This window comes from Adiantum capillus-veneris, chromosome 10 (assembly GCF_014529385.1).
Source record: "Adiantum capillus-veneris isolate H3 chromosome 10, ASM1452938v2, whole genome shotgun sequence".
Classification (NCBI taxonomy): Eukaryota; Viridiplantae; Streptophyta; class Polypodiopsida; order Polypodiales; family Pteridaceae; genus Adiantum; species Adiantum capillus-veneris.
The window spans coordinates 164,404,574-164,431,413 of record NC_140940.1 but is presented as its reverse complement, the minus strand read 5'-3'; the positions used below and the strand labels follow the sequence as shown (position 1 = coordinate 164,431,413).

Genomic DNA, 26,840 nt, shown 5'->3' with positions numbered 1-26,840 from the left:
GGGTCCCCGGGGGCCCTGTGGTCCAAATCGGCCCGGGACGTGCCCGCGGGGCCGTTTCGGCATTTTGCACAATTTTTGGAACCGCGGCTCCTTGACGGGACCGACGATGATTCCTTGAATGGGATTTCTACCTCAAGGCCATGGGGCTTGCGCCGTATGCCTGAGCGCCCCGAATTAAAGGACTTATATGGGAGTAGTACTCCACTCTTGGTGAACCGTGCGCATCCTGCCGGGTAGCTAAGAGGGGGCCGGTTGTTCAACCGGAGCCGGGGTGGCAATCCTCACGTCCATAAAACCATCTACCCATACTAGGTTGGAGTTAGGCTAACCCAGTCTTCAGAGGCGCCGGAGGGGCCTCCGTCCCTTTTTGTAATCAACTTTTTGAATCAATACAAAGCGCCCGTCACGGGCTTGTTTCTCCATATCTTGTCTCGCGCGTCCCTTTGAAATACTTGCTCAACTTGTTGTGAAGTCGGCTAACTTGTGTTCAGGTGAAGGATTGGCGAACGCGCGCGGCCCCTAAGTCCCATTTACGGACCGCTCTTCAGGGTCCCGTAACACTTGGTATCAGAGCTAGAAAATCAAAGCCGGTCTATGCCTAACAGAGGGGCACAGAGACCCGCTGAAAGTGACTCAAGCAACACGTCCCTACCCGTTGCAAGATTGGAAGAAATCGCAGCGGACGGTGTAATTGACTCTTGGGAGTATTCCACGTGGATACGCTCGCAAGGGAGGCTACAACGCCTAGACCCTATCAACGAAGCCGGTCCAGAGTTTGAGTCCGCGCCTTCGTCACCCAATACGATGAGTGACGCAGACGAAGACTCATTTCATGGAGATAGGAATGACCCCCCCCCCCCCCCCCCCCCCCCCCCCCCCCCCCGCGACGACAGAATAAACAGGTGGGAGGCTATACTAGAGTCTCAAGCCGCGCTGGTCCAACAGCTTGTACAGGTGAGTCTGTTGAATGCTCAGAATGCCGCAGCAGACAAAGGAAAAGGACCGGCCAGCACGTCAGGAGTTCCCGCGAGTGGAAGTGATGGAATGGGAAGCTTCAAGCCTATCAAGCCCACTCCTTACTCGGGCCAACGGGACTCCCTGATACTAGAAAAATGGACCCGCGACTCAGAGAGCTTCTTCCGCACCAGCAAAATGGAAGAACACTTATGGACATCAGTAGTGTCTCACTTCCTAGAAGGGGACGCCCACAGTTGGTGGTTACTGGAGGAAAGAAAAAATCCTTACATATCATGGCCCCGTCTCAAGGCGGAGATGCGGGACTACTTCGTTCCAAAGAATGAGGATTTCAGACATCTAGACGAATGGAGGGCCCTAACCCAGGGCGAGAGAAAATTGCAAGAGTATGTGTCTAGATACAGGCAGTCTATGTTAAAACTAGAACAGATGACTTGGGAAAGAGTGAGACTCCACGGTTTCCTTTATGGGCTCAAGGATTGGGCCCGTAGAGAAATCGAAAAGCAAAATCCTGTCGACTTCATGGCAGCTTTATCCATGGCAGAAAGGCTGGTGGACTCCGACTTGCGTCGAAAGGGGGCCACCAACACAAAGTCTGGGGGAAGTGGGACTACCCCCGCCAATTCAAACAAAAGTCAGTCTTCAGCTGGGCCTCAGAGGAGTGAGCCCGCAGGCAACACATCAAGCCAACCCCGACCATACGGGGGTTTCCGCAATAACGCTCCGAGTAGCTACAGCGGCTCATCAGGTAGTAGGAACTTCTCAATGAACCAACCAGGAGGGGCTGCTCAACGAACGCTGCCTTGGAGAGCGACCCCGTCCCGCCCCTGCCGTAACTGTGGGGGTCCTCACTGGGATGGTGATTGTCACAAAGCTAGCTCTCAGTCTCGAGCTCACTCCGCTTGGGCCAATGAGACCAACGCTGACAGAACAGGAACGTCCCAAGTACAAATCACTGAAATCACGGAGCAAGAGGCAGAAAGCGGACACAAGGAGTCTACCGAAGGAACGGTCCGCGTAGGAGCCATCAAAGCTTCCCTACACTGCCTGGCAGCACGTATCAAGCCAATCCCAAATATGTATGTCAAGACGGTGATCAACGGGCAATCACAATTGGCGATGCTCGACTCTGGAGCGAGTCACAACTTCATCTCACCGTCGTGCGCCAAACGTTTGGGGGTAAAGACCTGCAAGCCCGGAGGAGGACGAAGCATCTCAGTAGGCTTTGTACAAGGCGAAGATTCAAACACAGCAATGGCCTACGAGGTGGCGGTCCAAGTAGGTGAATGGCGAGCCAGAGTGGACTTCATTGTCGTGCCCATGGACTCCTACGACATGATGTTCGGCTTGGCCTGGTATGACTCATATGTGATGGGGTTGTATGCCAAGGGCATGAATCAACTAATGTTTGACATGAATGGAAAGGGGGTGATTGTTCCGATCATTCGACCGATGGACACGCCTCCTGCCCGCAAGACCACTCAAGAAAGAGTTCATCCTAAACCGCAGCCTTACGTACCGCCTCAAGCTCGAGGGCAGGTAAACGCAGCTCAGACGAAGACGCCAACGCCAACGAAAGCGGAAAAAGGGAAGGCTCGGGTTAGCTGGGACGATCTAGTCCCGGACTCAATGTGGATTTCACCGAAGCAAGCAGAGAAGGCCATCAAACAGGGGGCCCAAGATCACTGCTGCGTGATGAAAGTAACACTGGCAGATTCAAACGAAGAGTGCACTATCGGGGATAGTCGCATCATCAAGGTAATTGAAGAATTCAAGGACGTGGTACCGCCTCAGCTTCCGGCTGGGCTCCCACCCAAACGAGCGGTGGACCACAAAATCAAACTAGTGCCTGGCCACTCACCGCCAGCCCGTCCACCCTACCGAATGGATGCCACACAGCTACAAGAACTGAAGAAACAGGTGGGAGAACTACTTGAAGCAGGATTCATAAGGCCCAGCAAGTCACCTTACGGGGCCCCAGTCCTATTTGTTACAAAGAAGGACGGCTCATCCAGGCTCTGCGTCGACTACAGAGCCCTAAATAAAATAACTATCCAGAACAGGTATCCTCTGTCGCACATGGACGATCTAACAGACAGGTTGGCAGGAGCAAAATACTTCACTAAAGTCGATCTGCGATCGGGATACCACCAGATCCAGATCGTAGACGAGGATGTGCACAAAACAGCTTTCAGATCACGCTATGGATCTGACGAATGGTTAGTGCTCCCCTTTGGCCTCACCAACGGAGTGGCCACCTTCTCAGCAGGAATGGATACAGATTTCGGCGACATGCTAGATGAATTCCTCATTGTGTATCTGGATGACCTGCTAATCTACAGCAAGACTTACGAAGAGCACGTAGAACATGTGCGCCAGGTGCTCCGCAGACTCAGAGAGTGCAAGTGGTATGCAAAGTTGGAAAAGTGCGTCTTCGCAGTACAGGAAGTGGAATTCTTGGGCTTCTTGGTCACTGCAGATGGGATCCGAGTGGATCCTAAAAAGATTGAGGCCATGGTGAACTGGCCTGCTCCCCGAACAGTCACACAGGTACGCGAGTTCGTGGGCTTCACTCAGTATTGCTGAAAGTCCATCAAAGACTTCTCGAAAATCATGGCTCCCATCACAGACACCACCAAGGGTTCACTAGCGTTCAAGTGGACAGAAGAAGCCCAACGAGCTTTTGAGCACATCAAACAAGTAATGTGCTCTCTACCGGTACTCAAGCTCCCAGAGTTCGGCAAGCCATTCGAAATTCATACCGATGCATCACGCATTCCTCTGAGAGGGGTACTAATGCAAGAAGAAAGACCAGTAGCCTACATTTCGAAGAAGTTCTCAGATCCGCAGAAGAGGTGGGCTACACACGAGCAGGAGATGTATGCAGTGGTGTACTGTCTTGACCAATGGCGTCACTACGTATTGGACAAGCACACAAAAATATACACAGATAATGTTTCCCTGAAGTACTTCCAGACGCAGCCTAAGCTCTCTCACAAACAGAGCCGATGGCAAGATCAATTAGCAGAATATGACATAGAAATCATTCATAAGCCGGGCAAGCAGAATGCGATGCCAATGCCCTCAGTCGCATGCCCGAGGTTAATGCAGTTAGCATAATAAGCAGTGACGAAGTGCTGGATCAGATTCGCGAGGCCAGTAAGACAGACCCCGCAGTATTACAGATGATGCAAAGTTGGCGACAAGGCAAGACCTCAGTGGGGCTGTTCGACTTGCGGGATGGGCTATGGTATGCTCATAACCGTGTGTATGTGCCAGATGATCCAACGCTCAAAGCAAAGCTACTCTGGGAAACCCACGACTGCAAGGTTGCAGGTCACGGTGGGCAAAAGAGATCCTTTGACAGGCTAAGCCGCTACTTCTTCTGGCCAAAGATGCAGGAGGATGTGGTTGAGTATGTAAGAACTTGCCCAACATGTCAGCTAGTCAAGGCACAGCGAATAAAGCCAGCAGGGCTTTTGATGTCTATGCTACACCATCTCGACCTTGGGATGTGATAAGCATGGACTTCATTGCCGACTTACCAGAAAGCCACGGATTCACTACCATCTTCGTGATCGTGGACTACTTTTCAAAGCAAGCACACTTCATTCCCGCCAAGCCACCTCTTACTGCCTACCAGACAGCACGGCTCTTCTTCAAGCATGTCTTCAAAAATCACGGACTGCCCCTGGCAATTGTGTCAGACCGCGACGGACGATTCTTGAGTGACATGTGGCGGGAATTGTTCAAGCTCCTAGGCACGCAACTCAGATTCTCGTCAACCTATCACCCCCAAACAGATGGGCAAACTGAGCGGATCAATCAAGGCATCGAAGATTACATCCGTTGCTATGTCCAAGCAGATCAGAAGGATTGGGCAAATTTTCTGGAAGTCCTTGAGTTTCAGTACAACAGCAGTGTGCACTCAGGGACAGGTTACACACCATTTGAACTAGCTACAAGAAAAGAGGTGATTACACCCATGGCCCTTGCTTCGGGTACCATGCATGCAGAAGATCAGGATGCTGAGCAGTTTCTGATGGCTTGGCACAAGCGTTTGGATGTAGCCAGAAAGCACCTGATGAAGTACAAAGATAAGTATGTAGCCAAACACAATGAGAAAGCCCGAACCGAGTTCTTCCAGAAAGGTGACTTGGTACTGGTAAGTGCACAGAACATAACCCTGCCAGAAAACCTGACACCCAAATTCAACCATCCCTTCTATGGTCCATATCGGGTTCTACAAGACTTCAACAGCGTTTCCTACAAGCTGCAGCTACCCTCCAACGTCAAGATCCATAATGTCTTCCACATCAGCTTACTCAAACGATTTCAAGTTGATGGGAAATACAGCCGCCATGTGCCACTGCTAGACAAAGGAGTAAACCCCTTTGAGCCAGAAATCATCATCAAACATCGCTTCAGGCGCAACAATTTAGAGCTCTATGTTAAGTGGAGAGGGCGGCCAATGTCAGATTGCACTTGGGTGCCAGCAGATAGAGTCATTGCAATGGATAAGCAGTTGTTGCTTCGGTACTACAGGATTCCGGAGCTCAAGCATATGCCTAGGGCATAGAAGTCCACAAACATGTACAGCAGTAGTCTAGGATGCATTAGTTCAGCACAGATATGCTTCAGTTTCAAGAAAAATAAAGATGCAGTATGCGACAATTATGCGATGTATGCACTATGTGGTCAAATGCTTGGCAGTCTTGACGAGGACGTCAAGTTCCTTGACGGGGGGGAGAATGTTGGGATCCTCGTGAGAGGAAAGTTTTTCGCGGCGTGTCGGCGGTCCCTCCTTGCCTCTAGCGCCCCCATATGGGCTGTTCCTCATGCGGCCCGGCGGTCCACGTTCCCATTCTAACCTAACACCCGCTAACCTAACTTCCCACCGTGAACGGCACTTGAGGGGGACCGAGGCCCCGTTTGGCGAATTGTCCCTCTCCGCGGCCATGCTCCCCGCGGGCCAACACATGACGACCCGTGGACCCGTTGCTCCCGTGAACGCAACACGACTCCGAGAGCCCCCGAAAGGCTTTTTGCAAGTGAGAGCCCGCTTGGGCCATGGCCAGGTCCCCGGGGGGCCCGTGGTCCAAATCGGCCCGAGACGCGCCCGCGGGGCCGTTTCGGCATTTTGCACAGTTTTTGGAACCGCAGCTCCTTGACGGGACCGACGGTGATTCCTTGAATGGGATTTCTACCTCAAGGCCATGGGGCTTGCGCGGTATGCCTGAGCGCCCCAAATTAAAGGACTTATATGGGAGTAGTACTCCACTCTTGGTGAACCATGCGCATCCTGCCGGGTAGCTAAGAGGGGGCCGGTTGTTCAACCGGAGCCGGGGTGGCAATCCTCACGTCCATAAAACCATCTACCCATACTAGGTTGGAGTTAGGCTAACCCAGTCTTCAGAGGCGCCGGAGGAGCCTCCGTCCCTTTTTGTAATCAACTTTTTGAATCAATACAAAGCGCCCGTCACGGGCTTGTTTCTCCAAATCTTGTCTCGCGCGTCTCTTTGAAATACTTGCTCAACTTGTTGTGAAGTCGGCTAACTTGTGTTCAGGTGCAGGATTGGCGAACACGCGCGGCCCCTAAGTCCCATTTACGGGCCGCTCTTCAGGGTCCCGTAACAATACCTAACAACACATCACATCCGTCCAGTGGCATGATATAAAATTCTTCAGCATCTACATAGGGCTGGATATGTAGACGCAACTTTCCAATGATGGGCGTCACAGCCTCTGTATGGCCAGGACAAGCCAAACCTGCCTCTGCTGTATACCCCATCTCTTCAGGTCTGATTCCCAACTTTGAAGCCAATTCTGGGGAAATGAAGTTGGCTTTGGCACCTGGATCAAAGAAGATAAGCACTGTTTGATCCCTGACCTTTCCCCATGCTCTGCAAAGCTCACTTGCATCTGAATTTGGCTTGTCGCCCACCATATCTGGCACTAGACCGGCCATGGGCTTCTTTCCTTTCCTGTCCTCCTTGTCTTCAGAATCAGCTGGCCTTTTCTTTGTAGGACAGTTGTAAGCACTGTGGCCAGGCTGCTCACATATAAAGCATTTGTTCTCTGTCCTCAGGACCTTCTTTTGCTCTTCTGACTTGTGAGGAAAACGTATTTTCCATTTCTTTGCTGGTCCCTTTTTTTATTCAGCCGTAGCTTTATCTTTCCCTGCATTGGCTGACTCCTGAGTCCCTTTAGGAGCCTCATTGGGAACGTGCTGCTTGGCTGAATTTTTCTTGTCTGGTCCTGCCTTGATGCCAGAGTTAAATTCACAATCTTCTCCCTTGAGCAAACCATTGCCAGTGTTTGCTACCTCGATGAGCTGCGTCAAAGTAGTGACTTTTTGTCTTCGTACAGTACTTTCTCAATCCTTTAGGTAGGCCACAACAATATTTTTCAATCTGTTATGTCAATGGCACAAACCTATAGCAAGTTACTGGAAGTAGAGCTTTCCAAAACTTCCGATTGTAATCATCCAGATTCTTGCAAGTGGCAGCATTAAGCTGGTGCCATTCTGTCATGACATCTGCTTCAAAATCATCAGATAACCATGCTGCTGCAAAAATCTGCTTGAAGTAAATCCATGTGGACGGAGCTTGCCCTTGAAGCAATAAAGTTGTCCACCATTGTCCCGCATTCCCTGTCAAGAAAGTGGCTGCCTTGCGGACCTTTGAAGCCTCTGTAAAGTTTCCCCCTGCATAGGCCTTGTCAAACTGCTGGAGGAATGAGAGAGCCTTCTTCCTGTCATCAAACCCTGTAAAGGTCATGAATGACACACCTTTGCCACCTTCTTTGTACGGAATTGGCCTCTCCAGCGGCGTTAAATTGTCATATGGAAGTGACTGAAACATGGGAACACTATTAGAGTTCATCTGTGTTCCTTTGCCGCTATTAACTTGACCTGGAAATGCCATATTTGGCTGCTGATTTGTAATTCCAGCCATACCAAAATTTGCTTGTGGCATCCCAAATTGGCCCTCAGTGCTTTGAAACCCTGGTAGCATGCCCGTGACACCATACATGGGGTTAGGCATCATCGTTTGAGCACCCTCGAACACTGTTCCTGGCGTGTAAAACTAATTTCCAGGTGCATGACCAGCCATGCTCTGGAATACCGATCCACCTCCAAAATAGCCAGGGTGTACTGAAGGTGGTGGGAAGACCTGTTGCATAGCCTGTAGGTTGCTTCCCTGCCCATTAGAACCAGCTATAGGTTGCTGAAAGGTGGCGGGCTGAACTGGTACAGCTTGAAGGACTGGCATCTCAGCCACCTGTTCTTGCACCTTAGGCATAGGTTGTGGAGACTGCATGTTCTCCGTCAAATGTACAGGTGTTTCCATTGACTGTGCAGTATGAATCACCTGTGCTCGAGCCTTAACAGGCTTTTGAATATGATCCAGTGACCCAACTTGCTGAGACGGAACAAGAGGTTGCAGAAAGGCTAAAAACCTCGGATTCTGCATTACTTGTGTGAACATAGCCACAGCAGTAACCAACTGGGTCCTGAATATATCACCATCCGTCTGTGGTGGTCTTGAGGACTCACCCACTTCATGTGTCTGTTGACCTTGTGAAGAGGAAACCTCTTCAGTCACATCATCTGGTCTGTCAGCCATAATTGCAATTCCCTGTGTCTGGTCTATCATCCCCTGTGTCTTCAAGCCAAAACTGACCAAGGCTCACTTCTATGGGAAAAGGTGATTAATCCCGTCGATGGAACCATGAAACCGGCCTGTTCAATCCAAAAAGGGCGGTAGACTTTACTTCAAACCTTGATTTAGCTTTCACCCATTTAATTTGTCGTCCACTTTACCTGTACTTTCAAGACACAACAAAGGGGAGAGGCATACAGGCTGCTAGATTGCACCTGTATGAGTAGACCGACACCAGATTGGCCCCTAACTTAGGCGCCCCTTTCGGTATTTCTTTATTGTTCAAAAGAGGGAATAAACGTTGTGGTTCCCTACAAGCTGCCCCGCACAAACTCGGCTGAATTTCCACTGTTCCGGCCTGATTTCGGCAGCATAACTATACTAGGACACTTCACAGTCACTATTCCCACGCATTGACTGATTTTCCCGACGCATACGGGCACTTTGCAAAACCTGGCGAGAATCTGCAGCACGCTGAATTCTCCGTTTTCAGCCCCGAAAATGCGCCAGATCACCTGTACACCGGTCCCCTCGCGTCCCCGAACCTCCTGGGGGTATTAGGGACCGTGTAGGGCCAAAACCCTAAACCTGCAAAAATACACAGCAGGCTGTAATTTACTGTTTCGGGCTCCGTTTCGCGTGCCGGTCGCATCCGTAGTAAGTCCTCGAGCTCCCGCACCTATAGGGCTACTTGCCCTTTGAATCGGACGAGATTTCTGCCGTGAAACCTCTCCGAATTCACCTGTACCTGCGGGGGGATTAACCGCTAGCTAATCCAGTACCTGTGCAAGAGGCTCTTGCCTCGGCAATTGCGCATGAACCCACACAACTGTACATTGGTCAAATGAAGAGCCCACTAGAGGGGCATAACATACTGCCATAGGGGAGAGAGAGGGCAGTGCGTAGCGTGCAGGGCATCACTCCTGGCGCCGCACTGTACATAGGAGGGAAAGCAAGCACTCCATAGCTCTCAACCTGTGACAGAGACTTGCAAAATGAGCCTCCTAGCTATAAATCACGTTTTTGCCTTCTCTATAAGTAGTAAACTGGCCTCAGAGTGCCAAGTGTCACTCATTTGTGCATTTTCCCGCTTTAGACCCTCGGGTCTAAAAATATCTCACCTGCAGCCTCTGTTGACTTGGCCACAGAGTAACAAAATGATCCCCATGTCAAACTGCACGTAATGACGCGAAGACATTTTCAAGTCCCAAAATAGCAGTTCCCTAAATTTTAGGTGATGCTGCCATTGTATCTTTCTAGGTCATCCGACCCTCTTTGTACACTGCGGCCACATCCAGAACTTAAATGTAGCCTCTGTAGCAAAGGATTCCACTTTGGCTAGTCAATGACCCCACTTTGGCTAACCATAGTCTTTGTCCAACCTTAGTGCTCTCTTGCCCTCAGGCCTGGACTCCCTCTGGACAGTTCCACACTAGCTATGCAATGCAGGGCAGTTAGATTTCTCGAGGGGTGTTTCCAAAAAGTGAAAGTAAATAGATAATAAGAAAGAAATCAACAAAAAGGATAGATAGTAGTCACACGCTGGTGACAAAAAGAGTTTATGATGAACTTGTTAGTCAGAGCACACCTTAACCGGGGAGAGAGTATATCAGGTGCACGGAGTAGAGAGAGAGAGAGAGAGAGAGAGAGAGAGAGAGAGAGAGAGAGAGAGAGTCAACAAAGCTAGCTTCCTATCCGGAATCTTGTCTCTTGGAGTGCATTGATTGTGGGATATGCCCAACAGGGGCATATCCCACAACAAGGGCAAGGCCAGGAGGCTTTGAACTGTTTTCTGCTGCAACAATAGGGGAGAGAGAGAGAGAGAGAGAGAGAGAGAATCAGCAATGGTTGAACTAGCTTCCTCTCCGGAATCTTGTCTCTTGGAGTGCATTGATTGTGGGATATGCCCAACAGGGGTAGGGCCACGAACCTCTGGATTTTTTTCAACATATTTGAAGAGAGGGCCTCAAGTATGCCTTGCTCGGCATGTACGCCACATGCGGTGTACTTCATAAAGCACAAAAAGTGCTCGACGATCTTCCTGTCCAGAATGGCGTCTCTTTGAATGCTTTGATCGCGGGATATGTCCAACAGAGGCAGGGCCAGGAAGCGCTAGGCTGTTTTCAGCAGATGCAAAGAGAGGGCAGCTCTTCAAATGCAATCACCTACGCTTGTATCTTGAAGGCATGTGGGATATGCCCAACAGGGGTAGGGCCACAAACCTCTGGACTTTTTTCAGCATATGCAAAGAGAGGGCAGCTCTCCAAATGCAATCACCTATGCTTGTATCTTGAAAGCATGTGGCATTATGCAAGATGCTGATATGGGCAAAAGAATTCACGATGGTATTGTTAGCCAGGGACTGTTGGAAAAAAACGACATACTTGGCACTGCTTTGGCATGTATGCCAAATGTGGTGCACTTGAGAAAGCACATAAAGTGCTTGAGGAGCTTACTTTTTGGAGCGGCATCTCTTGGAATGCACTGATTGCAAAAACGCACAAGAGGAGCAGGGTGGTGAGAAAGCTCTAGGCTGTTTTCAGCAGATGCAAAGTGAGGGCTTAACCTTCTGCTTAGCACAATCTTCAAGTGAGCTCACAAAAGAGAGGCTCGTTCTCTTGCTCTCCATTTTTTCTTCTGTAGCCTTTATTGTTGCTTGCTTGGCCGTGTTCCGAAAGAAAATGGATATGTGTGGACCAAGGAAACACCAAGCACAATTTTTTGAAGCTATTTGAAACTGACACCATCAAGGAATTGTTGAATCCTAGTCATCCAACTTTTCTGCACAACAGGTGTTCGCCATCTTCATACTACTTTTTCTAAGAGAGCATCCTGGTGTGGATGGGATAATTACCACTCTAAGGTCCCTCACACCTGTGATGTCTTCCACTGTTGTGTCATGCATTGCCATTCAGATTTCACCAGATGATCTATGACTCTTATAAGGAGCGAGCTAGGAGGTTCAAGTTTCAAATTAAATCTAAAGCAGCTAGATTTAACTCTTATGCAGTACAGATGATTGGGTGGGTGAACCTCACCTCGTCCACAGGCACTTCTACAGTTGGCAGTAGGTCTACAGTAGTTGCAAACCTTACGTTCGTGACCTACATCTTCTAAATCCATTTGGGAGGGGATCAAAACCTGCTAGAGAGCAAGGTCATGGATGCTGAGGTAATGCTTTCATTGACGTGTGCAAAATGCCATCAATTGATCACCAATTAGGACACTGCCAGGAAGCTTTGGGTTGTTTTCAGCAACTACGAAACAAGGATGTACATACATGCGTCAGAGAGGGGACTCAATGCTTCTTTTTTCACTGCTTTTGTATCTTTCCCAAGAACGAGTCACACTCTCAAAGCGTGAAACTACTTTATTGAGCAATGATTTCAGAGACTATATTTGAATCTGATGATGCAAGCCAGAACATCTTGGAAAGCGTCATCAAAGAAAAATGTTGATGAAAAGAGTGTTACAGGCAGCTAGGAAAGAGCTGGTAGTTCATTGATGCAAGAAATAGAGGCATTGAAAGCCTTGATGACATGGGTGATATCCTGATTTTGCCTGCATCCGGTTGTGCCAAAAGCTAAGCAAGGTAGACAATGTTTTGAATTTGGCAGCCATTGAAATGATGGTGGAGGAGGGCGTCATAGGTGGCATTGCAGATGCCAGCACGAAGAAGCAATGTCTGCTAGATGTTGCAACGCTAGGAATCCTCCAATGCTGAGTAGAAAATGGCCAACGTGATGCGTGATAAGATGGCGTCATCGAAGATTGTCACCCAATTGGTAGTGAGGAACATGACTCTGCAGTGATACTTGAACACCCAGAGAAACACTCCAAATAGTAGGTCCCTGCTCTGCAAGTATGCATCTGTCTCATCCAACAGAAGAATTGTATGCCAATTGTACACGATTTCCATTATTTGGATGAGCCTTGTTTCCACCTCATCTGCTTGCTTTCCCAGCTCAAAGGCCCTTATGGACCACAGCACACATTGTAGACTCTCCACTAGCGCCTTCATTGTCAGAGCCTTGCCTGTCCTTGGTGGGCCATGGCACAACACTAAAAATTGGCGTTGTTGAAAAAGATGTCGTGCTTGGCAATGCCTTGGTTGACATGTTTGCTAAATGTGGTGCACCTCAGAGAGCACCAGAACTTCTTGAAAAGCTTCTCGTCCAGAGTTGGAATGCATTGATTGCAAGATTTTCCCCATAGGGGCATGTCAGAAAGATCTAGTATGTTTTCTTGATTGCAGGATTTGCTCCACAATGGCAGCACCAGAAACCTCTAGGCTGCTTTCAGCAGATACGAAGTAAGGGCTCTTGGAGAAAGATGTCGTGCTTGGCCATATTTTGATTGATATGTATGCCAGATGGGATGTCCCAAAGTATTGGTAGGCATGATAGCAAAAGTGAATGTGATAGTTGACATGTTGGCAGAAGTCGTGGAAGAGATGTCGATGGCAGAACATATACTAATGGGAAGGTGGTGGAACAATGTAAGGAAGATCAGATTGCGCTTCGATGCAGACAACCAATACCAAAGGTACAATTATATTCCATATTTTGATTTCCTCTATATGATCTCAAAAGCACTTAGATTACATCATATACATATTAAAGGAATGAATTCAAATCATTTTTATTGAAAAGATTGTAGATGAAGGTGACAAGGATAGAAGAATTTTTGTTCTGCCCAACAAAGGGACACATGGATAATACACCATGACATGGCAATGTGGAATGATACATGTCTTTATAAAACATCGGTAATGAATTCTTTCTTGTACAACTGTAGTATTTTTACAATAAAAAAGTCCCTTCAACACTGGAGAAGAAGCGTAAGTCCCCCTTCAACACTAGAGGGGATAAAAGTGGCGGGGGAAGGGCATGTTCCCTACGGTATTATTATAAATGTGGAGAACGGTGCCAACTCCACACCATACATATGTATGGTGTTTTTCTTTGGGGCACAAGCATCGCAATGCACATCTCTCTCCATCTTTATTATAATGTGTAAATTTATACCTCCATACATCTTTTAATGTCAAATCTCATTTGTGATGCGAGGTCATAGAGCTTTTGGCGAAAGCTTCGAGGAGATATACTATGGAGTCATCATCACAACCTATGCCATGCGGTAAAATCCATACCACTACCATTTTTTTACTTCTTACCATATACACAATGAAGCAATCAAGGCAAACTAGTTTCACAAAGCAATGTGAACATACGACAAGCAAGTCAAGAGCAGCCAAAATATGCCAACCTACTCGACAAAATGGTGGCATCCAAAGACCAACACAACGGAAGAGGCCTAAATTTCCACAACTTACAGAACTGGGTTTCTGGCCTTGAACAGGTAAGTCCAGGTCCCCATTAAAAATACATGGCATAAAAGTCAGAGTCGGGCAGCTAAGCCACTAAATGAGCGAGGCGTTAGTCCCAAACCTTCATGTAATATTCTCTGTGGTCTAAACGTCTTAGCTATTCTAGGTACTACTAAAGCTGGAAGAGTTGAGCATAATAACGTTGTGTCGCTCATGCTGGTATAGGTGAGCATAAGAGTCGAAGTCATTGTAGTATAGTGATAAGTGAAGGAGGAAGTCCAAAAGACACTCACGCACTCCGCACAGTGAGGTATGAGTGGACAAGCTTCTAAATCAAAAACCCTTCTTGGAAACGTGGAAGCTATTGAAACGTCCTTTGATGTCACATGTGCTACATTTGTTCCTTGAAGCACCCATCAACTCCATCTCTTACACTACATGCTTTTGTTTGACAAATTTCTTGTATGCATATAGAATGTCTCATAATTGGCACTTGCATTAGGCACTCTTCCTTTGTTTCTCCCAAGCACTCATCTTGCATGACAGGTACTTCAAGTCCAAATGCTCAACTCCAATAAGAGTGTATACCAAAGGCACATTTTTCCCACCGGATTTTTCCCTTTGGTCCTCCAGGTTTTAGACCCTAATCTAGAATGACATCATCTTCTCGTATAATTCCTACATCAACAATAAGGAAATGTCTACCCAAATCAATGGACAACGAAGCTCCATCAAAAAATGGCAAGTTAAAGAATGGCTTACAACGCCAAGCAACGACAAATTCCGCAAGAGAGTCATCAACAACAGTCAAAAGTAGCTCACACAGTGCTTCAACATTGGTGACCTATTGCAGCCAACTCAAATTACAGTGGACATGGAAAGCAAACCCAACATAAAGTCCACGCCACAAAGAGGATCAGTTCTACAAACTCAAAAACATGAAAATCCCTCTTCACGGCGGCCAAGACTGGCAACAAAGAGGAGAATGCACAACAAGAAGAAAAGTTGTCTCAACAATAACGCTCAAATCAGGTATAAACAACACGACAGTTATGAATCACTCTAGGAAGGGGGGAGTGTCATCAACGACAAAGCACTTCCCAACCTGAAGTCCAATCTTGAAGACAAAGTTGAAGACAACCCTATGACAAGACTGCACAAGGTCGTGTCAAGAGACGACATGAATTAGAAAGGGAGGAATGTTTGAGGACAAACCGAACGGGCGCCCAATTGGTCGGACACGTAGCCGAACACCACATTTGTACTCTATTAGTTTTCCGATATAATATAGTAATTCTCTGTGTAAATCCTGATTACAGAGTAGTGGATCAATCCCTGAGTTGTAATGCTGTAATGATATTTGTAAAGGTTCGTGTGAGCCAACCACTGACCATTTAAAAATCCCTAGGTATAAAGGTCAAGAGCCTTAATGTGAAAAGGAGGCTTATCTTTAGAGAAGAAGAAGGAGCTCAAAAAACGTACGCTCAAGCTACGAGCTACTCCAACTTATAATCATCGCAGTTAATGAATGGGTAATCAGTTTTCAATTCCGAAACTTGCATTGTGTTGCTCTTTCTTTGCTCTTTCATTCTAGTGTAAGCATTGTCAGTTTTGTTGTGGTTCGCGACTACGTGTTAGTGAGCCTTAATTGCAGATTTGAGTACTTAAATCACTGTTTTTAGTTGTTTTAACCATAGGACAGTGTTCTTAAACCATAGGATGACATTTCTGACATGTTCTGTTGTAGTTTTCAGGACCTTTTTCACGATGGATCGTGATTTTGGTACTTTGTTGGATTGCGACCAAACTTGATAGGATTGTGTCCCTAGGTGTCCTAGACCTCCTCCTAAAGTTTCGTTGCATTTCGAGTCCGTTCAAGTGCCCAAATGGCGTGATGACCTAGAGCTGTGAGAAAGGACGTAGGCAGATTTCCCTCATCATCGAGTGTTGGTTCACTTCTTGTTTAGGTTCACTTCTTGAGATTGACGATCCCAAAGAGTCTCCGTACCCCATCCGAGTCACTTCCCTGAGTATTGATATTATGTTAGTACCAAAAAGCTATGCTGCAAACGTCCGTCGCGGCGACCCGCTAACATTGGCTGCGATGATTACAAGTTTGGAGCAGAATCGTAGCTCGAGCGTACATTTTTAGAGCTCCTTCTTCTCTAAAGATAAGCCTCCCTTCACATTAAGGTTATTGACATTTATACCTAGGGCATTCTAAATGGCCAGTGGCCGGCTCACACGGACCTTTACAATTATCATGACATCATTACAACTCAGGGAATTGACCTGCTACTCTAGATTTGGAATTTACATAGAGTATCACTACACTATCTGGGACAATTAATAAAGTACAAATGTGGTGTCCGGCTACGTGTCCGACCAGTTGGGTGCCCGTTTGATCTGTCCTCAAACAACACTCCTCCCGCATAAGCTAACAAGGTCGAGGCCAAGAGATATTCAACGACCCCCTCATCACTCCTCCCACATAACCTAAAAGATCCGGGTCGGGAGATATAGAGGCCTTTTACAACCAAACGCCTCCTTAGACCGCAGCCTGCATCGTTTGGATGTGCTAAGAGTAACCACTGCTGCTCAGACTTCTTAATACTCCCCCCTGTAAATAACCATCCATGTCCAAGCCATGAGTTTAAAAAAACAGAACTTTTCAAACATTTCAATACTCCCCCCGCAAATAATCACAAGGGTCCGGGCCATGAGTATGAACAAACAATCTCAAACATCATTCTCAGTACTCCACCAGGGAGTAAAATCACCAATCATTGAAACCAATATTAAAACCAGAGTCAAACAATTCAAATCGGCACCAAGACAGGTATAAAACACCATCCATTTCAAACAAATTCCAAATAGGATCGCCAACAAGTTCTCAAACAGATTCTTAGACAAAATTTAAATTTGAAAATCAATCTCGACATCAATCAAGCTCAAAAAATCCAGTGACTTTCCATCCTGTAACATGCACCAAAAATTAAGGTTAGATTCCTTCCATAAGGTCGTAGCCCACCACAGCATGGTGCATCAGCTCTTGGACAGAAAGTGTTCCTCTAGCGGCGATGGTAATCCCAAGACATAATAGCAATCACACTGGACGTCCAAGGTTATCAGCTCGAGAAGAGATACCTACTGAGAGATGTCGAGAAATTGCAAGTTATAATCTGCTAGGGTTTCCATGGCAAGCATTTCAAGATACCCCACTCTGCCAAAAGTTGCACTCCGAAGGAAGATTTCAGAAACCATATAACTTCGGACAAAAATTTTCTTGAAAGCTTGCCAAGTCCTTGGAGCATACGGCTTGGTAGCTATAGACCTCCACCACTGCATGGTACTGCATCTGAGAAAAACAGCAGCTCGAAACAAATCTTGGATCCTTCTCTTGTAAGTGATGTTTATGGCTTATGGCCTATAAGACAGAGCGATGAAGACGGGAGCGCGTCTGATGCGCGATGAAGTTAGGGTAAGAGTAGCTAATAAGCCTAGGGTGGGGACGCGAAGATTCTTCAAATAAAGTTCCACTAAACTTTGAAAGTGCCACCTTGCTCTGTTTGCTTTTTGGTGGGACCGGTATGCTTTCAGAAAAGCACACCCCTAAAGCTCTGATACCATTGTCATGGGACGGCACCATGTGCCAACGAGAAAGAACAAACTGAACAACTTTAAGCACTTCAAATAACAACTGAATTGAAAGAGAGAAAGGAGAGAGAGAGAGAGAGAGAGAGAGAGAGAGAGACACGGAGTGGCAGAACTCCATCCCAAAGAGTACCGACCTCAAACGTTGCCGCCCTTTTCGGTATTTCTTTATATTGCTTGAACTCAGTACAATGTTGGTACTCCAATCCTTGCACCTTCACACTGAAGTGTGCCAGAGAATGAGCCCTTGGCTCATATTTAAAGGCCCTTGGCCATAAAAAGCAGTTACATGAAAAGCAACTGGCCCAAAAGCAGGTGCTCAAAAGCTGCCAACACAAAAGCAGGAATCCGTACAGCTCTGCCACATAGCAGCCAACGTAAAACGTGGAAATCTGTACGATCTGCCACGTAAGCAAGCCAACGCAAAATGCAAAATTCCGTACAAGATGCCACGTCATCAGCTTCTACGCTTTTTTTGTATGTGTGTGTGGGCTGCTTTACTTTAGGCCCCATCGGACGGGAACCTTAAGTTGGTTGGAACTTCTTTTGCTGCTTCTATTACTCCTCCTACGGTTTAGCCCCCCCCCCCGCCCGGGATCTGAACATTGACTTTGTTCTTCAACGACTTGACACGTAAGCAGTTTGTGACAGACAGCCTGGCTTTTTGAGAAGAAAATCAACCCATTGCTTGACATCCTGCGCAGTAGGCATTTTCCCCAAGAAAAACAAGATGATTGAATTCATTGCATACTGCGCAATCGGGTCCATGAGTTCCTGCACATGAACACGCACTTCAAGAACAGATGTAAACCGTTTTCAGAAGAAAATCAACCCATTGCTTGACATCCTGCGCAGTAGGCATTTTCCCCAAGAAAAACAAGATGAAATCATTCATTGCATACTGCGCAATCGGGTCCATGAGTTCCTACAGGAGAACACGCACTTCAAGAACAGGTGTAAGACCGTTCCAAGCTTTCTGGGCCTCCTCAAAGCCCATACAAACAAGTTTTGATATCAGGAGTGGCAGCTGAGAAGCTTCCCATGGCTTTCCGACGCTTAAACACACACAAAGAATCAGACATATATCAACAAAACCCTACCCAAAGAGCAAACGCCTAGATAAAAGCACTGCAAAGAAATGTGGATTTTAGCAACTTGAAGCTCTGTACAGAGATCACATAAGTATGTACATTAGTCCACAGCAAGTGTCAATCAAACTATCACTGCCCTTTCCACACGACAGTACAAATTCACACTGCAAGTTCTAGCAGAATACTGTTCGTACTGATTCTGAGGCAATTCGATAATGACTAAGCACCACTAGCCGGGGACAAAAACTGAGCAGACGATGCAGAGGGCTAGCTGCACTGAAGGCTGAGTGCTGCACCGCTGGCTAGCTGCTGTACAGAGGGCGGCACGCGCTGAGCTGCTGCAGAGAGGACGCGGGCGGTGAGGCTGCAGCAGGGAGGACACGCAGTGGCTCTGCAGTTGCAGGCTCGTCGCAACAAGGAGGGGAGAGGGCTTCGCATGACAGATTGCTCTCACACCTCGTCACCACACCCACACACACACACACACACACATGTTCATGTTGTTATAATGTCTTGTAGAAGACAACAATCGGTTTATGGCTTGCACTTTAGGTAACTCTTCCTCAATTCATGTGGGGTAAATACACACACACACACACACACACACACACACACACACACACACACACACACACACACACACATACACAAACACACACATGCATGCACGCACACGCATAAACATCGGTACTATTATGCATAGTATTAGTTAAAACACTCAACGCTAGCATACCCTTTGAACAAGTTCTTTTTGCTGTTGCAACACTTGCTGCTCCTCTAACAACTGTGCTTCAAGTGCTGACATATGCAGATCCAGCTCCTGCATTGCATCAACTACTACTTGCAACTTAACATGATCAGAATGGATAAATCTGAACTTGTCCACTTGAATGTTCTCTTGGAGTCCATTCGCAGTTGGAGGCTTAGTATCCTCAGTCTTTTCAGGGGATATACTCTGCTCTTCAAGCCAAGGTCTACAAAAAAAATGAAGGCAAAACAAAAACAAGAGATTAAAAAAAGTGTACAAATCTTGGATTGGCAATAAACTCTTTAGAATTCCTTTAGAGCCTTTCACCGACTTGATCAAGAGGAAGAACGAAAGAAATGCTGATCCGCTGATACCACTTGAAGACATCAATAGTTTGCCAAATTCATATGAAGCTTGAGCTGAACTGTTCAATCCTGACAAAACCTACAAGAAATATCAGATAAGTGAACCTGTGAAGGAGAAGAACCACCTCCTTAAAACAAGACCTCTGAGACACACTCCCACACCCAGAAAAAATGGAGTATGGACCAATTAAGCATGGAAATTCCTTACATACCAGCCACCCTGTGGCCAAAGCAACAGCACTTGTTGTTAATGTTGGCAATGCCGCTCCAACTGGACTGAAAACAGGACCACTTCTCGTGGCACCCCTTAAAGAAGAGTTGTTCTCTTGCTGTTTGGACGATATATTGACCTGAGAAGTTGATGGCAGTCTTCTTAATGTGTCTATTTCCTTCTCATTAACCTTCTGTGCCGCCCCCTTGAATGCACCACTTAAATTGTCGTTCCCTGCTGAAGCTGGTTGTAGCTTTCTTAATATGTCTATTTCTTTTTCATTATCCTTTTGTAAACCCCCCTTGAATGCACCTTGAAGTGCATGAGTTAATTTCAATTTCACCATTGAAGATGATTTAAGTATTTGTACATCAGAATGTGAGGGGAGGCTCAAATTTGGGAAAAGGGGAGAGCCCGTAAACTGTCCAGAACCCTTACCTTTTATATCTTGCTTATCCAAAGGGACTGCATTTGATACAAAAGGGATTGCAGGCATTGAAGGAAATTTAGAAGCTTTTTCCTTCTTCTTATCCTTGGGATGTTCTGGAGTATGCCTGTCCATGTCTTTATGGCTTGAGTAAACTACCTTCTTGGCAGCACTGCTCAGATTTTGAGCCACACCCTCAAAAGCTGGCAACGCATGTAATAATCCTGGATCCGGAAATTTCTGAGGAAAGGGCTTGGGCATGGCAAACGAGTCATGGAAAAAGCGGTGGCGTAATGCTGCTGAAGCGGATGGGCGACTACCTCCCAAACCTGCAAACAACGAGTAAGAGAATGCAGAATGAGGGTAGTTATTATTTCCAGCATTAGAACATTGGCTTACTAGGCCAAACGAGCTGATCTTTGTCATGTCGAGGCTGCAGTAAAGCAGTTACAAGTTCCCACCCTGCACCACCTGGTGTAGGAACGGCAGAATAAATACCAGCCCAAGGAAGATTTCAGACTATTTTCAAGCTGACAGCATTCATGCATTCAGCACAACAATCAAACTTTGTCTTTTATTAATAGACTAGCAGTTTAAGAAGAAGGTTAAAAGTGGACAAAAGGTGGATATGTCTTCAATCAAACTTTGACTTGATAGCCTAGCAGTTTCGTTGTAGGTAAGAAGAAGGTTAAATGTGGACAAAAGGTGGGTACGTCTTACCATCTGCATCCAAAAATGCAAATTCATCCTTGCCATGACGACAGCTTGAACGCCATTTTTTAAGGTTATATCCATTCCGTTTGAGTTCAGAGTTAAATGCTTGCTTTCAAGAAAAGAATAAGTCTTAGAAACCTCATAAATCAACTAGAACCGATTGAGGAAAAGTAACTCTTGTAGTTTACCATTCCAGTGTCATGCCGCAGAGACTTCATACTTAACTGCATCAAAATTAGGCCCTGCCACATAGCAATCTGAGAAGTCAACGCTAGATTCACACGCACAACACCACATCTAGAAATGAGTACTTACAGCAGAATAGAGATCAAAACGATCAGGAGTATTTAAGTGCCAAAGCAGCGGAGAAACTAGGGAGCACAATGGATCTGGGGGTAAGCTAGGAGTGCTAGTTGGCATGACATAATGCTCTGGTGCAGCATAAGTAGGATCAATTACAGTCTCATTTGGAACCTGTGAAAAACTCGTAAATAAAATAGTGCATCAGTAAAATGACAAATGCTCTGCCTATGAAACAAAACATCCAAAGACTTGGCAGCTCAAAATAAAAATGTTGCAAAGATGCAGTGGCATGTCAAGTTACTAATAAATGCATGCTGTGATGACACATTTTAGGCATGACAAGCTGGAACATTCATGAAAGCTATGATGAGCACCCAAGTAGCATGCACTCACATAATTGAAACCTGAGCGAAGGTCCACACAAGCGCCAAAATCTATGAACTTGAACTTTCCACTGTTCTGATCCAAAATCAGATTAAGCGGTTTAACATCTCTATGCACAACTCCTACATGGCCGATCTGTGAGCAATGATCAGTTCAGGAAGACCCAGAAATAAAACATTGCTCAGAGCAATGCATCAGTGGTTGAAAAGATTAACGCAGAGTATGTTCACCACTTCTGTGAAGATCTTGCAGGTTTGTCAAGATTTGTTTGAAAATTGTCTTTATAACTACGGAATTCCAGTCAGAAATCTCTTCTTTTGAAGATGCCTGCACACTCTGAACACAAGGATATGGCTCAAAAATGGAAATTATTGGTCACAAGTCAATTCAACAAGAGTTAAATAACTCAAACCATACAATACATACTTTGCCCAGAACCATGGAGATGAGATTCTCTGGAAAATTTCTCTGCTTCAGGTAATAATCAAGAGAGCGATCTCCTTGAAAATTCCATACTAGCCAAATCCCCTGCAGCATAGTTAAGAAGCAGAAATGAGAAACTGTTTTCCTTGACATGGAGCATATTTTGAAGTGTTGATTTTTCTTCAGTTCACCATTAAACCAATGTAACCACATAAGATTATCACTAGTGAAAAAGCTTTATGAAATCCTCACCTCAGAAAGTTTGCCGTGTGCATGAGCTGGCTTCACTTGCATGGTACCCAAGAATTCAGCACAAGCAAAAGACGCGGTCCTCTATTTCACATGCAGACACCAGATGACAGCATTAACTAGCTATTGCGTAGTAAGCTATGTGATATGTTTGAAGTCATTTAAGAGTACCTGTAACCGATGATTCATGTGAATTTCAGAATTGTGAATTTCTGACACTCCTTGGACTCGTGCCTTGGCTTTCTTAAGCACAACGTGTAAGCCCTCCCCCTTGGATCCCTTTTTACCTACTCAATCACATATTCCGAGTTCCACCTCTTCGATTTACTAAATAAAAGACAAGGGCCTTTATTATAAGGCACGTTTCAGTTGCAGGCAAACATCCTTACCTCGCCCAATAAAGCCTTCATATACTACTCCAAAAGATCCTTCACCAAGTTGCCTCCCAATTTCAACTTCTTCCGCCAAAAAAGTTCTGCCAAGCACAACGTTTTGCAATTGATCAATGCACCCTCTATCAACTAAACAGAGAAATAAATCTTACCATCTAATTGAGTTCCATAAACACCACCACCCTAATTTAGCACACAACAACTTACCCTTCATAAGATTGCAAGAAACCACTAGGCACACAAGATAAACTTTACTCGCTGAACATTATTGCAATAGGTCACAACGTTCATAAACTTTAAAGTTAACAGCTCAATCTTTGAATAGTAAACATCGATAACCATGAATACATGTAAACAGCGACCTCTCCTTAAGATGCATGAAGCATTTTTAATAAGTATCTTTCATGTGGACAGGTGAGAAACACAGAGGTACACCACAAACAGATTGGGCCCAGATATGTGGCATGCCAATAACAGAGAAACTACAAAAGAACCCGCCAACTCTCATATAGTGCTAAATGTTAGTTTCTTTAAACTTCACTGCTAATTATTCAGCAAATCACATCCATGAGCTTTTACTATCTCTAACCTTGTCAAATAAATCTCTAATAGTTGAGAAGAAACACCGCTGATAAGCTACTGCCATCTAACAAAATAGTTGGACAAATGTTACCTACTGAAGAATGTCCCATCAGTGCCTCATAGTGTTAGGGCAGGTTTCATTGTTCTCGTCATCAAATCAATTTTCAGAGTAGCATTTTCAGTAGGGAGCTCTGTTCCTATAACAATCATCAATATGGCAGCTCTATCACAAACCACTTAGGTTGTGTCTCGAAAGATGAAGCAGTAAACTCAAGTTGATCTCAGTGTCTCGTTAAGCGGAATATCTAATGATACAATGGCATGTGAGGAGCCCTTATCCTAAAGATATCTCTTGTTGCTTTTCAAAAACATCAATAGTACTGCCCCAACTCAGATAAATGTGCATGCTCAGTATTTGAGCTTCCTCAAGTGAGAAAGACCAAGACGAAAAGCAAGAAAATTTTGTCACATGCACGCTGATTTCGTGCGCTAAAAATTTTGTAGCACACACACTAAATTCTTGTGCCATGTGGACACACTATAGCTTCAAAGCGCACGTAATGCTATGAAGCCTGAGGAATCTTAGTCTCGCCCCTTCATGAGCCTGTTCGCAGGACCTGCATTATTGGATGAATCTGCTATATCGGTACCAGATAGTGTAACGCACTTCGAAAAAAGATTATGTAAGCCATACTCGGGCGTTGTTACACTTATGTGCATCCGGTGGCATCAGCATGTAGCTCACAACACGTTGGTCTTATATATGAGGACCATTATTGACAGCTTCAGGCAGACTTTATCCACTCGCATGGAATATCATGGCTGGTGGAGAGGCTCATTTATCTTCATTACGCATTCAAATTTTAAAAACAACTTCCATAATTATGATCGAAATGATGAGTAACCTTTTGTACCATATCATAAGATGGATGTAGCAAGTTTACAGAATCATGAATTTTTCATCCAACCATTACAAATGAGATGTGCCATATATCGTAAGAAATGAGGTCTGTAAGGTTATCCATAATTGACTATCACATAACATACAACTTCAGTTGTAAGGCTCAGACTTAAGAATGCAGATTAAACAGTGTTACTTTGGACTTGAACTACGGTGGTCTCCACATGCATTGAGACTGAGTCCCCAAGTATGTGAAATTCATTACCAAGAAAACAGCCCAATACAACTCAATACCTTAAGGAACGCGCATGAATAGGTGCATAAACAAAATCTGCCAAGCCAGCAAGAGATCCCGGAGTTGCAAATAGATATGATAGAGCCATTGGTGCTACAATTGCCCACCACCATGGTGTCTGCCACGATAGCATCTCCATTAGCTGAATTATGTACCATAAAAACAAGGGACAAGCATACATTTTCAACTTACAGCTTCTTGTGAGAACAAAGGAAGCTCTTGTTCACTTGCCCTTAGGAGGACAGAATCATAAAGCTCAAGTATATTCCAATGAGTATATGCACCCAGCCTGTAAAATTCAAAAACATCACAGCACATTAGCTGCATAAATAAAGACAAGAGATCCTACTTTACTTCCAAAAAGATATGAAGCACATTCTCGCGAGCCGGAGACTTGTCTTCGCAGCCCTGCCTTGAGTCAGCCTACATACACACAAATATACATACATCACACCACACACGCACGCACGCACACGAACACTCCCAGAGAACCACATGTGACACACGTTTGTACGCCCACTCACACACGCACACATACACATCCATCCATCCCCATTCCCAAGATCGCACGAACATCGGGACAACCCCCTTGTATTACATTTGAATTGTGCCCATCTTGAGCCTCTTATGTGAATCAGGCAGAGTGATTTTCCCCCAATTGAGACATTCGCCCAGGAGCGAAGAGAGGCATATATTCAACATGGCTACATTGGAGGCCAAACCAAAAAATGATTGATTATCGCATGAATGCTCTCAACGAGAGCAAGCATGCGGGAGGAAATGACCTCCTCGTAAGAGAAATAGCATCCCTCCAAAACCGACCACCAATAGAGGATGGTGAGATTATTGAGGTAAACAAGCGTACATGAAAGAGGAATTGACAAAGGCACTCACCAAGAGCCTTGAGGAGAGGATTGAGGCCAAGCACAATGAATCACACAATGATGTGGCAGGGTCTTTGTAGCGCACAGGAGAGGCATAGATCTCACCCAACCAGCCAATGTGTTGGGGTTGGGTGGATGAGTTTGGGGTGTGCTTGCCTAGGGGTGGGTGTGTGTGTGTGTGTGTGTGTGTGTGTGTGTGTGTGTGTGTGTGTGTGTGTGTGTGTGTGTGTGTGTGTTTTTTGTTTTTTATGGGGGGAAGGAGGTTGGGGAGTTCCTCCCTCTTCTCCTACCAAGTTCTCCTCCAATTTGGTCTCCACTAGAGTTGGGCTCTGGTTCCTACTCCTGGTTTCTGTCACAAAATGATGACATGGCAGTACTGCTCGGACACAACAGATGGCGTGACAGAAACCCGTAAAACACGCTGACAGGCTGCCGACATGGCTGTACCGAATTCCGTGATTACCGCTAGCAGCTGCTCACGTGGCGGATTGTACGGAATTCCGCTTTTTGCGCTGAAAGCTTTTACTGGCAGCTTTTTGGACTAGTTGCTTTGGGACTTGATGCTTTTGAGTTTACAGCTTTTAGGGCTTTGCTTTTAGAGCACCCCTTGTAAGAACAAATAAACCCTTTGGGGCCTCACTCTTCAGAGCATCTGGACGCAGAGTCTGAGAGCAGAGGACCCCTCGGGAGTTATACTATGCTCAAGCATTAATATTTCAAAAATACCAAAAGGGGCGCCAGTCTTTGGGGCCAATCTCTCTAGGCACGGAACTACGACAAGCCGTGTCGACCAAAATTGAATTGTGATTTTAAAGTTTTGAAGTATTTTAAGTGATTCTCTCGTGTGTCGTGTTGGATTCTTGACTTGGGGTGTCCAAGATTGTGACAGTACCCCCCCCCCCCCCCCCCCCTTGAAAGAATTGTAATCGCCCTCGATTACAGCTTCCTAGTAGGGAAGTGCTCTATAATCAATTCTACAGCCTTCAACAGCCACCTTGAGCAAGTGGAATGGTTTGCACCAATGGGAAGTGGCCGGATGGTGAGGGAGGTGATGAAGTGTGGCCTAAATATGTTGTCTACTGCATTACCCCCCCAGAGACTGATGGTGGAATGCATGTCAATCCTGCTAAGTTGTTTAGTGGGCCATGTCACCAAGAGGTGTATTTTTTTTTCCGACACACCAGAGGGCCTACAGGGGGAGGTGCTTATCCCTTCCAAATATTAGCCATGTTACATGGTCGGGCAAGGG

At 45.9% G+C, this 26,840-nt stretch overlaps 1 protein-coding gene and 1 pseudogene across 2 annotated transcripts in view; one reads left to right on the top strand and one right to left on the bottom strand.

Annotated features, from left to right (window-relative positions):
- Nucleotides 1-26,840, bottom strand: part of LOC147450001 (uncharacterized) — a 108,226-nt gene that overhangs the window by 26,284 nt on the left and 55,102 nt on the right. For both annotated transcript variants that reach the window (XM_086522346.1, XM_086522347.1), the window contains 15 exons: nucleotides 24,900-24,996; nucleotides 24,707-24,825; nucleotides 22,927-23,012; nucleotides 22,709-22,824; nucleotides 22,541-22,621; nucleotides 22,292-22,393; nucleotides 22,096-22,201; nucleotides 21,875-21,987; nucleotides 21,494-21,652; nucleotides 21,367-21,420; nucleotides 21,185-21,287; nucleotides 20,864-20,935; nucleotides 20,039-20,793; nucleotides 19,793-19,905; nucleotides 19,447-19,687 (listed from right to left, as the gene is read on the bottom strand). In XM_086522346.1, the coding sequence (XP_086378472.1) occupies nucleotides 19,447-19,687; nucleotides 19,793-19,905; nucleotides 20,039-20,793; nucleotides 20,864-20,935; nucleotides 21,185-21,287; nucleotides 21,367-21,420; nucleotides 21,494-21,652; nucleotides 21,875-21,987; nucleotides 22,096-22,201; nucleotides 22,292-22,393; nucleotides 22,541-22,621; nucleotides 22,709-22,824; nucleotides 22,927-23,012; nucleotides 24,707-24,825; nucleotides 24,900-24,996 (2,317 nt within the window). The remainder of the gene's footprint in view (nucleotides 1-19,446; nucleotides 19,688-19,792; nucleotides 19,906-20,038; nucleotides 20,794-20,863; nucleotides 20,936-21,184; nucleotides 21,288-21,366; nucleotides 21,421-21,493; nucleotides 21,653-21,874; nucleotides 21,988-22,095; nucleotides 22,202-22,291; nucleotides 22,394-22,540; nucleotides 22,622-22,708; nucleotides 22,825-22,926; nucleotides 23,013-24,706; nucleotides 24,826-24,899; nucleotides 24,997-26,840) is intronic.
- LOC147450002 (uncharacterized) lies at nucleotides 897-3,561 on the top strand (annotated as a pseudogene).